Source organism: Bubalus kerabau, chromosome 1 (genome assembly GCF_029407905.1).
Source record: "Bubalus kerabau isolate K-KA32 ecotype Philippines breed swamp buffalo chromosome 1, PCC_UOA_SB_1v2, whole genome shotgun sequence".
NCBI lineage: Eukaryota > Metazoa > Chordata > Mammalia > Artiodactyla > Bovidae > Bubalus > Bubalus kerabau.
In genome coordinates, this window is record NC_073624.1 from 126,332,514 (window position 1) to 126,345,096 (window position 12,583).

Below are 12,583 nucleotides of genomic sequence, written 5' to 3' on the forward strand. Positions count from 1 at the left end.
AGGCATGCACAGTCCCAAGCTTAGGGCACACACGGGGACATTTCCAGTGATGGGGCTCAGTGCTACTGAGGCCAGCCTTTCTACTGATTCATCTCTCATCTTGAGACAGTCCTTCATTTAGTACTGACCTCTGCTTGCCTCTCAATTTACACCCTCACCTTGGTGTCATCTGGCACAAAAGGGAGGCTAATCTTAGGATAGTAAGTTTTGTTTCAAACACCAATTCTGATCACATAACAGTAGATAACTAAAGCATCTACTCTCTCTTCAAAAAAAATTCTGAAGAATCAAAACCTAACTCCACAAGGGAGATTACCTTTTCTTTTCCTTTAAAGTTAATTAATTTATTTTTGACCACAGCAGCACACGTGGGGTCTTACTTCCCAGACCAGGAATAGAACGTAAGCCCCCTGCACTAGAAGCCCAGGATTTTAACCACTGGATCTCCAAGGAAGTCCTGACCTTTTCTTTTCTTTCTCTTCATTTTTATTAAACAGAAGTTTATTTTAAATTTTTTATTTATTTACTATTTTATTTTTGGCCTCACTGGGTATTCATTGCTGCACTTGGGCTTTCTCTAGTTGCAGCAAGCAGGGGCTGCTCTTCGTTGCAGGGCACAGGTTTCACGTTTCAGTGGCTTCTCTTGTTGTGGAGCACAGGCTCCAGGCACACAGGCTTCAGCAGTTGTGGCACATGGCCTTAGCTGCTCCTCAGCAGGTGGGATTTCCCTGGACCAGCGATCAGACCTGTGTCCCCTGCATTGGCAGGTGGATGCTTAATCACTGGACCACAAAAGGAAGTCCCCTACCTTTTCTTTATTGAAGGATAATTGATGTACAAATTACATAAGTTCCAGGTATACAATATAGTGACAAACAATTTTAAAAGTTATACTCCATTTATAGTTATTTTAAAATATTGGCTATATTCTCTGTATTGTAAAATACATCCTTGTAGTTTATTTTATACATGACAGTTTGTACCAACCACTCCTCATTCCCCATAACATCCCTCTCTCTCCCTTCACCCAACTATTAACTACTAGTTTGTTCTCTATAACTGTGAGTCTGCTTTTTTACTAAATCCACTACTTTGCAATATTTTATAGTTTCCATGTAAAAGTGATATCACACAGTGCTTGTCTTTCTATCTTTTTTCACTCAGCACAGTACCTTTTAATTCTATCCATGTTGTTGTAAGTGGCAAAATTTCATTCCTTTTTATGGCTGAGTAGTGTTCCATTGTGTATGTGTTTGTATATGTGTGTGTGTGTGTGTGTGTGTGTGTATGTGTATACATCTTCTTTATCCATTCATCTGTTGATGGACATTTAGGTTGCTTCCATATCTTAATAATTGTGAATAATGTTGTTATAAATATAGGGATGTATGTATCTTTTCAAATTTGTATTTGTGTTTTTTTTTTTTTAAAGACATATACCCAGGAGTGGAATTGCTGCTTCATATGGTAGCTCTATTTTTAGTTTTTTGTAAATCTTCCATTGTGTTTTCCACAGAGAATGCACCAATTTACATTCCCAACAACAGTGCACAAGGATTCCCTTTTCTCCATATCCTTACCAACATTTGTTATTTGTGTTTTTTGATGACAGCCATTCTGAAAAGTGTGAGGTGATATCACATTGTGGTTCTGATTTGCATTTCCCGAGCAGTCAAGAGTCTTCTCCAGTACCACAATTTGAAAGCATCAGTTCTTCAGCACTCAGCCTTCTTTATGGTCCATCTCTCACATCTGTACATGACTACTGGAAAAACCATTGCTTTGACTATATGGTCCTTTGTTGGCAAAGTGATGTCTCTGCTTTTCAATATGCTATCTAGGTTTCTAAAAGTTTTCCTACATTTCTCAAAGTTTGCTGTGAAGAAGCAACTATATTTTAATTTCATGGCTTCAGTCACCATCCACAGTGGTTTCAGAGCCCCTCAAAATAAAATCTGGCACTGTTTCCACTTTTTCCCCTTCAGTTTGCCATGAAGTGATGGGACTGGAAGCCAAGATCTTAGTTTTTTGAATGTTGAGTTTTAAGCCAGCTTTCCTATTTCACCCTTTCCTCTTTCACTTTCCTCTTTCAACACCATCAAGAAGCTCTTTAGTTCCTCTTCATTTTCTGCCATTAGAATGGTATCATCTGCATATATGAGGTGGCTGATATTGCTCCTGGCAATCTTGATTCCAGCCTGTGCTTCATCCAGGCTTGTGCTTCATCCAGCCTGGCATTTCGCATAAAGTACTCTGCATATAAGTTAAATAAGTAGGGTGACAATATACAACCCTGTCCTACTCCTTTCCCAATGTGGAACCAGTCAACTGTTCCATGTACTTCTTTGTAACTTCCATGTAACTTTTTCCATGTACTTCTTTGTAACTTCCATGTAACTTTTTCCTGTTACTTCTTTGACTCACATGCAGGTTTCTCAGAAGACAGGTAAGGTGGTCTAGTATTCCCATCTCTTTGAGAATTTCCCAGTTTGTTGTGAAATACAGAGTCAAAGGCTTTAGTGTAGTCAATGAAGCAGAAGATGTTTTTCTGGAACTCCCTTGCTTTCTCCATGATGCAGCGAATGTTGGTCATTTGATCTCTGGTTCCTCTGCCTCTTCAAAACCCAGCTTGTACATCTGGAAGTTCTGAGTTCATGTACTGCTGAAGCCTAGCTTGAAGGATTCTGAGCATAACCTTGCTAGCATGTGAAATGAGTGCAACTACAGGGTAGTTTGAACATTCTTAGTATTGCCCTTCTTTGGGACTGGAATGAAAACTGACTTTTTCCAGTCCCATGGCCACTGCTGAAATTTCCAGATTTGCTGACTTAAAAGTACTAGACAGACTTTTGTCAACAAAGTAAAGTCTCAGCTTTTTAATATGCTATCTAGGTTTGTCATAGCTTTTCTTCCAAGGAGCAAGTGTTTTTTTTTTCATTTCATGGCTGCAGTCACCACCTGAGGTGATTCTGGAGCCAAAGAAAATAAAGTCTGTCACTGCTTCCATTGTTTCCTTATCTATTTGCCATGAAGTGATGGGACCAGATGCCATGATCTTAGTTTTTTGAATCTTGAGTTTTAAGCCAGTTTTTTCACTCTCCTCTTTTACCTTTATCAAAAGGTTCTTTAGTTCCTCTTCTCTTTCTGCCATAACAGGGGTGTCATCTGCATATCTGAGGTTATTGATATTTCTTCAGGCAATCTTGATTCCAGCTTGTGCTTCATCCAGCCTGGCATTTTGCATGATGTACTCTGCATGTAAGTTAAATAAGCAGGGTGACAACATACAGCCTTGACATACTCCTTTCCCAGTTTGGAACAAGTCCATTGTCCCATGTCTGTTCTAACTGTTGCTTCTTCACCTGCATACAGATTTCTCAGGAGGCAGGTAAGGTGGTCTGATAGTCCCATCTGTTTTAAGAATTTTCCAGTTTGTTGTGATCCGCACAGTCAAAGGCTTTAGCATAGTCAATAAAGCAGAAGTAGATGTTTTTCTGAAATTCTCTTGCTTTTTCTATGATCCAATGGATACTGGCAATTTGATCTCTGGTTCCTCTGACTTTTCTAAATCCAGGTTGAACATCTGGAAGTTCTTGGTCCACATACTGTTGAAGCCTGGCTTGGAGAATTTTGAGCATTAATTTGCTAACATGTGAAATGAGTTCAATAGTTCAACTGTTTGAACATTCTTCAGTATTGTCCTTCTTTGGGACTGGAATGAAAACTGGTCTTTTCTAGTCCTGTGGTAACTGCTAAGTTTTCCAGATTTGCTGGCATACTGAGTGCAGCACTTTCACAGCATCATATTTTAAGATTTGAAATAGCTCAACTGGAATTCCATCACCTCCACTAGCTTTGTTCACAGTGACACGTCCTCAGGCCCCCTTGGCTTTGCATTCCAGGATGCCTGGCTCTAAATGAGTGATCACACCATCGTGGTTATCTGGGTCATTAAGACCTTTTTGGTATAGTTCTTGTGTGTATTCTACCCACCTCTCCTTAATATCTTCCACTTCTGTTAGGTCCATACAGTTTCTGTCCCTCAAGAGCCCATCTTTGCATGAAATGTTCCCTTGCTATCTCTAATTTTCTTGATGAGATCTCTAGTCTTTTCCACTCTATTGTTTTCCTCTATTTCTTTGCATCGATCACTAGGAAGGCTTTCTTATCTCTCATTGTTATTCTTTGGAACTTTGCATTCAGATGGGTAGATCTTTCCTTTTCTCCTTTGCCTTTAGCCTCTCTTCTTTTCTTGGCTATTTGTAAGGCCTCCTCAGACAGCCATTTTGCCTTTTTGCATTTCTTTTTCTTGGGAATGGTCTTGATCACTGTCTCCGATACAATGTCATGAACCTCCGACCTAGTCCTTCAGGCACTGGTCTATCAGGTCTAATCCCTTGAATCTGTTTGTCACTTCCACTGTATAATCATAAGGGATGTAATTTATCAGGTCAAACCTGAATGGCCTAGAGGTTTTCCCTACTGTCTTGAATTTAAGTCTGAATTTTTCAATAAGCAGTTCATGATCTGAGCCACAGTCAGCTCCTGGTCTTTTTTTTTTTTTTTTTTTTTGCTGCTTGTATAGAGCTTCACCATCTTCAACTGCAAAGAGTATAATCAATCTATGACCACCCGTATGTGATACTCTCAGGGGAGCACATAAGGGGCAGGATTTCACTTCTCCTTGACAGTGATGCTTGTATCTTTGGTACTCATGGCACCTAGCAAAGGCCTATCATGCCTCAGGCATACAATAAATATTAATGGCACCCCACTCCAGTACTCTTGCCTGGAAAATCCCATGGGCAGAGGAGCCTGGTAGGCTGCAGTCCATGGGGTCACTAAAAGTCGGACACGACTGAGCGACTTCACTTTCACTTTTCACTTTCCTGCATTGGAGAAGGAAATGGCAACCCACTCCAGTGTTCTTGCCTGGAGAATCCCAGGGATGGGCGAGCCTCATGGGCTGCCATCTATGGGGTCGCACAGAGTCGGACACGACTGAAGCAACTTAGCAGCAGTAGCAGCAGCAAGCAAACTATATGACCTACCACATGCCCAAGGTCAGGGGTGGCAGCCAACAGGAGCTACCCCATGCCCGAGGTCAGGGCGGAGGTCGAGAGGAGCTACCCCACGCCCGAGGTCAGGGAAGGCGGCAGAGAGGAGCAACTCCACGTCCAAGCAGCAGCGGCTACACAGGCACAGGAGGGCTGACAGGAGATACTCCACGTTCAAGGTCAGGAGGGGTGGCCGTCAGGAGATACCCCTTGTCCAAGGTAAGGAGCAGCAGCTGCGCTTTGCTGGAGCAGCCGTGAAGAGATACCACACGTCCAAGGTATGAGAAACCCAAGTAAGATGCTAGGTGTTGCGAGAGGGCATCAGAGGGCAGACACACTGAAACCATAATCACAGAAAACTAGCCAATCTGATCACATGGACCACAGCCTTGTCTAACTCAATGAAACTAAGCCATGCCGTGTGCGGTCACCCAAGATGGGAGGGTCATGGTGGAGATGTCTGACAGAATGTGGTCCACTGGAGAAGGAAATGGCAAACCACTTCAGTATTCTTGCCTTGAGAACCCCACGAACAGTATGAAAAGGCAAAAAGGTAGGACACTGAAAGAGGAACTCCCCAGGTCAGTAGGTGCCCAATATGCTACTGGAGATCAGTGGAGAAATAACTCCAGAAAGAATGAAGGGATGGAGCCAAAGCAAAAACAACATCTACTTGTGGATGTGACTGGTGATAGAAGCAACATTCAGTGCTGTAAAGAGCAATATTGCATAGGAACCTGGAATGTCAGGTCCATGAATCAAGGCTAATTGGAAGTGGTCAAACAAGAGATGGCAAGAGTGAATGCTGACATTCTAGGAATCAGCAAACTAAAATGGACTGGAATGGGTGAATTTAACTCAGATGACCATTATATCTACTACTGTGGGCAGGAATCCCTTAGAAGAAATGGAGTAGTCATCATGATCAACAAAAGAGTCCGAAATGCAGTACTTGGATGCAATCTCAAAAATGACAGAATAATCTCAGTTTGTTTCCAAGGCAGTAATCCAAGTCTATGCCCCAACCAGTAATGCTGAAGGAGCTGAAGTTGAATGGTTATATGAAGACCTATAAGACTTTTTAGAACTAACACCCAAAAAAGATGTCCTTTTCATTATAGGGTACTGGAATGCAAAAGTAGAAAGTCAAGAAACACCTGGGGTGACAGGCAAATTTGACCTTGGAGTTCAGAATGAAGCAGGGCAAAGGCTAATAGAGTTTGGCCAAGAGAACGCACTGGTCATAGCAAACACCCTCTTCCAACAACACAAGAGAAGACTCTACATATGGACATCACCAGATGGTCAACACTGAAATCAGACTGATTATATTCTTTGCAGCCAAAGATGGAGAAGCTCTATACAGTCATCAAAAACATGACTGGGAACTGACTGTGGCTCAGATCATGAACTCCTTATTGCCAAATTCAGACTTAAATTGAAGAAATTGGGGAAAACCACTAGACCATTCAGGTATGACCTAAATCAAATCCCTTATGATTATACAGTGGAGGTGACAAATAGATTTAAGGGCCTAGATCTGATAGATAGAGTGCCTGATGAACTATGGACGGAGGTTCATGACATTGTACAGGAGACAGGGATCGAGACCATACCCATGGCAAAGAAATGCAAAAAAGCAAAATGGCTGTCTGGGGAGGCCTTACAAATAGCTGTCAAAAGAAGAGAGGCAAAAAGCAAAGGAGAAAAGGAAAGATACAAGCATCTGAATGCAGAGTTCCAAAGAATAGCAAGGAGAGATAAGAAAGCCTTCCTCAGAGATTAATGCAAAGAAATAGAGGAAAACAACAGAATGGGAAAGACTAGAGATCTCTTCAAGAAAATTAGAGATACCAAGGGAACATTTCATGCAAAGATGGGCTCAATAAAGAACAGAAATGGTATGGGCCTAACAGAAGCAGAAGATATTAAGAAGAGGTGGCAAGAATACACAGAAGAACTGTACAAAAAAGATCTTCACAACTCAGATCATCACGATGGTGTGATCACTCACCTAGAGCCAGACATCCTGGAATGTGAAGTCAAGTGGGCCTTAGAAAGCATCACTACGAACAAAGCTAGTGGAGGTGATGGAATTCCAGTTGAGCTATTTCAAATCCTGAAAGATGGTGCTGTGAAAGTCCTGCACTCAATATGCCAACAAATTTGGAAAACTCAGCAGTGGCCACAGGACTGGGAAAGGTCAGTTTTCATTCCAATCCCAAAGAAAGGCAATGCCAAAGAATGCTCAAACTACTGCACAATTGCACTCATCTCACACGCTAGTAAATTAATGCTCAAAATTCTCCAAGCCAGGCTTCAGCAGTATGTGAACCATGAACATCCAGATGTTCAAGCTGGTTTTAGAAGAGGCAGAGGAACCAGAGATCAAATTGGCAACATCTGCTGGATCATTGAAAAAGCAAGAGAGTTCCAGAAAAACATCTATTTCTGCTTTATTGACTATGCCAAAACCTTTGACTGTGTGGATCAAAATAAGCTGTGGAAAATTCTGAAAGAGATGGGAATACCAGACCACCTGATCTGCCTCTTGAGAAATCTGTATGCAGGTCAGGAAGCAAGAGTTAGAACTGGACATGGAGCAACAGACTGGTTTCAAATAGGAAAAGGAGTACGTCAAGGCTGTATATTGTCACCCTGCTTATTTAACTTCTATGCAGAGTACATCATGAGAAATACGGGGCTGGAAGAAGCATAAGCTGGAATCAAGATTACCTGGAGAAATATCAATAACCTCAGATATGCAGATGACACCATCCTTATGGCAGAAAGTGAAGAGGAACTAAAAAGCCTCTTGCTGAAAGTGAAAGAGGAGAGTGAAAAAGTTGGCTTAAAGCTCAACATTCAGAAAACTAAGATCATGGCATCTGGTCCCATCACTTCATGGGAAATAGAGGGGGAAACAGTAGAAACAGTGTCAGACTTTATTTTTCTGGGCTCCAAAATCACTGCAGATGGTGACTGCAGCCATGAAATTAAAAGACACTTACTCCTTGGAAGGAAAGTTATGACCAACCTAGATAGTATATTGAAAAGCAGAAATATTACCTTGCCAACAAGGTCTATCTAGTCAAGGCTATGGTTTTTTCAGTGGTCATGTATGGATGTGAGAGTTGGACTTTAAAGAAAGCTGAGTGCCGAAGAATTGATGCTTTTGAACTGTGGTGTTGGAGAAGACTCTTGAGAGTCCCTTGGACTGCAAGGAGATCCAACCAGTCCATCCTAAAGGAGATCAGTCCTGGGTGTTCATTAGAAGGACTGATGCTGAGGCTGAAACTCCAGTACTTTGGCCACCTCATGGGAAGAGTTGACTCATTGAAAAGACCCTGATGCTTGGAGGGATTGGGGGCAGGAGGAGAAGGGGACGACAGAGGATGAGATGGCTGGATGGCATCACCAACTCGATGGACATGAGTTTGAGTGAACTCTGTGAGTTGGTGATAGGGAGGCCTGGCGTGCTGCGATTCATGGGGTCGCAAAGGGTTGGACACGACTGAGCAACTGAAATGAACTGAAGCAAACTATATAATGTTACTTTGGTGATTTAAATCTATATAAAATCATCTATGACCAGAATATAACAACTCTATAAATTTGATTATACATCACTAGGATAGAATCTCTTTAAAAAGTTGTATCATCTTTTTGGCTTCTGGGGTAAATAAGCCTCTTCTCATCTAGTGATACAAAATGCAATGAAAATCTCACATAAAAGTCCTCCCTGACTGTGCTTAAATAGTGAGAAAGAGCCTTATATTGAAAGTTGTGGTATTCTCAACTCCATAAATGAAGAAACTTCATGAAAATAAGATAAAGTAGGTGAGTGAAATAGGTGAAAGGGTTTAAAGAGACAGAAACTGCCGTTTACAAAATAAATAAGTCACAGGGATGCAAGGTACAGCATAGGGAATGTAACACTGTAATAACGCTGGTGCATAACATATAAAAATTTTGTTGTTGTTCAGTGCAGTACGCCAAGCTTCCCCAACCCTCACTATCTCCTAGAGTTTGCCCAAGTTCATGTCCATTGAATCCATGATGCCATCCAACCATCTCATCTCTGTCACTCCCTTCTCCTCCTGCCCTCAATCTTTCGCACCCTCAGGGTCTCTTCCAATGAACTGGCTCTTCACATCAGGTGGCCAAAGTATTGGAGCTTCAGTATCAGTCCTTCTAATGAGTATCAGGGTTGATTTCCTTTAGGATTGACTGGTTTGATCTCCTTGCTGTCTAAGGGACTCTTAAAAGTCTTCTCCACCACTGCAATTTGAAAACATCAATTCTTCAGTGCTCAGCCTTCTTTATGGTCCAATTCTCATGTCCATACATGATCACTGGAAAGAGCATAGCTTTGACTATATGGACCTTTGTCATTATTAAGTTGTACACCTGAAACTAATAATAATATCATAAGCCTTTATAAATGTACCTCATTTATAAAGGTAGGACAGATGAAAGGAGTTTTATTCACAAAAAATAAAAAATTGTAAACTATTTGCTTTTGTGCATTACTTTAAATTTACCATTCTGAAGAATTTCAAAGTCTCTTCAAAATGATCTAAGGCTTCTCAACTAATAATTGAGAAGACTCTTAAGAGTCAGTTGGACACCGAGGACATTAAACCAGTCAGTTTAAGGAAATCAATCCTGAATATTCACTGGAAGGACTGATGCTCAAGCTGAAGCTCCAATACTTTGGGCACCTGATGTGAAGAGCCAACTCATTGGAAAAGACCCTGATGCTGGAAAGACTGAGGGCCGTAAGAGAAGTGGTGACAGAGATGAGATGGTTGGATGGCATCACCAACTCAATGGACATGCGAGCCTGTGTGCTAAGTTGCTTCAGTGGTGTCTGACTCTTTGAGACACTATGGACTGTAACCAGCCAGTCTCCTCTGTCCATGAGGGTTCTCCAGGCAAGAAAACTGGAGTGGACTGCCATGCTCTTCTCCAGGCGATCTTCCCAACCCAGGGATCGAAGCTGCATCTATTCTGTCTCCTGCATTGTTGGTGGGTTCTTTACCACTAGTGCCACTTGGGAACCGCAGTGACATGAGTGTGGGCAAACTGAGAGACAGTAAAGGACAGGAAAGCCTGGTGTGTGGCAGTCCATGGAGTCACAGAGTCAGACACGACTTACCAACTGAACAATAACAATAGAACTTTACACATGCATCTTTTTTTTTTTTTTTTTTTTTTACCAAATACATGAAAAAATGTTTTGTCCCAGGAAAGTTCACATACCATAAAATCTTAGGCAAGTATTCCAAGGGTGGGTGGGGAGAAAATATGTGTCTTTTAACAAGATATAATAAATGTACAAATATTCTTGAACATAAAGTGAAAGTAAGACAATAAAATTTGTGCCTGATGAAAGAGGCTGCTATTCAAATAACCAAGATGCGATTAGATAACTAGATTTCTAATACACATTTCTTTAAAAAAATAACAAAAGAATAAGATTACTTGTAAATTTTTTCTTTTGCCACATATGAAAATGTTTATTTACACTGATTTTTTACCTTCTTTAGAAACACTGAAAAATCTGTTCTCTCATTAAAGAAGCATAAATAACAACTGAGTTTCCTTAACATTGTAAGTTACCTCTCAGGTCTTTCTTGAGTTTTCTGAGGTCTTTTTGAAAATCTTCAAACTTCATCTGCGAGGCCTGAAAGAGGTCCTGGGGTTCGGGCAGCGGAAACACACACTGCTCTTTCCCAGCGTCCTGGTCAGCAGGAAGCACAGACAGTTACGTAAATGAGGACAGAGCAGCAGCAGCAATGACAAACGACACGAAACACGACCACATGGCTCAGCAACAGGGAATAACAGAATGTGACTCTGTGAACGTTATCTCACCTCATCAAAATTGCGAAGATAATATGACACGATATATGACAACAGGCTTCTGCTATTGTCCTAGGCAGAGAGACCAAAGTGAGTAGGAATACTTTTTTTAAAATGACTAAATATACAGCGTTAAATAAAATTCATCCCAGTAAACCCACCCATGTAGATGAGAATATTTAGGATGAAAGGAGACGTCCTCTGTTTCATGTCCCTTTAGTTTAATGGCCCCGATGGTCTTGTCCTCCCCCCTCTGTTCCCACCTGCGCCCCAGGTGGAAGCACAGCTGTTTCGAGGGTTGTCTCAGTTGTACACACCTTCCTGCTTTCACCCTCCTCAACCAGAAAATTAATTCATCAATTTTATTTCTTATTATTAACAGGTACAACTACTATCTAAACAGAAATGACTAAATAGCACCGGCATTTCTGTATGGCTGAACCAGTAGGGACCACTCCAACCGGAAGATTGACTGAGGTTTATTACTAAGCAGATTAAGAAAATTTAAAAGTTAAGTATTATCTCAAGTAAGCTGGAGCTTTAAGAATGCATATTCATGTTATAACTTATGTCAGCAACTGAGATTCAAGAATTAGTATCTGTGCAGCTATAAAAATGCAATGTATGTAATTCTAAAGAAGAAAAACTGCTTCATATCTAACAATCTTCAAAGAAGAGCTTTCCACCTTCTTTTCTGGCACATTTAGAGGCATTAATATATGTTTTTTTTTTAATTCTCAAAATAAATACTAGATAATTGGGATGTGTGAAATCAAATACATATTTTTAAAAACATACCTTATAATAAAAACCTTGTTTTCTGGAATATTCAATCTAACCATCACTTTCCCCTCATTGATAAAAAGAGCAACATTCCTTTATAAACAAGTCTGATGGGATATGGTAATATACCTATTAGACTCCCTGATGGGCTTTCCTGGTGGCTCAGATGGTAAAGAACCCACCCAATGCAAGAGATGCGGGTTCAATCCCTGGGTCAGGAAGATCCCCTGGAGAAGGGAATGGCAACCCAATCTAGTGTTCTTGCCTAGAAAATCGCATGGATAGAGGAGCCTGGTGGGCTGCAGTCCATGGGGTCACAAAGAGTGGGAAACGAGTCAGTGACTAACACAACACAGACTCCCTGAACACACTATGGGCTTCCCTGGTGGCTCCACAATAGAGAATCCACCTGCCAATGCAGGAGACAGGGGTTCAATCCCTGGGTTGGGAAGATCCCCCAGAGAAGGAAATGGCAGCTCACTCCAGGATTCTTGCCTGGGAAATCCCATGAACAGAGGAGCCTGGTGGGCTACTGTTCATGGGGTTGCAAAGAGTTGGACATGACTTAACAACTAAGCAGCAACAACAACATATTTTACTATATACATCAATTACACGGAAATACATAGCTATAATTTGGAGAAGGCAATGGCACCCCACTCCAGTACTCTTGCCTGGAAAATCCCATGGACAGAGGAGCCTGATAGGCTGCAGTCCATGGGGTCACTAAAAGTCGGACACGACTGAGCAACTTCACTTTCACTTTTCTCTTTCATGCATTGGAGAAGGAAATGGCAACCCACTCCAGTATTCTTGCCTGGAGAATCCCAGGGATGGCAGAGCCTGGTGGGTTGCCGTCTGTGGGGTTGCACAGA

At 41.5% G+C, this 12,583-nt stretch overlaps 1 protein-coding gene across 1 annotated transcript in view; it reads right to left on the minus strand.

The window, feature by feature from the left end:
* The window catches only part of FMN2 (formin 2), a 373,106-nt gene that overhangs the window by 77,368 nt on the left and 283,155 nt on the right, over positions 1 to 12,583 (minus strand). The window contains exons 12-13 of the mRNA XM_055587923.1: positions 10,938 to 10,997; positions 10,683 to 10,803 (exon numbers count right to left, since the gene is read on the minus strand). Of these exons, the coding sequence (XP_055443898.1) occupies positions 10,683 to 10,803; positions 10,938 to 10,997 (181 nt within the window). The remainder of the gene's footprint in view (positions 1 to 10,682; positions 10,804 to 10,937; positions 10,998 to 12,583) is intronic.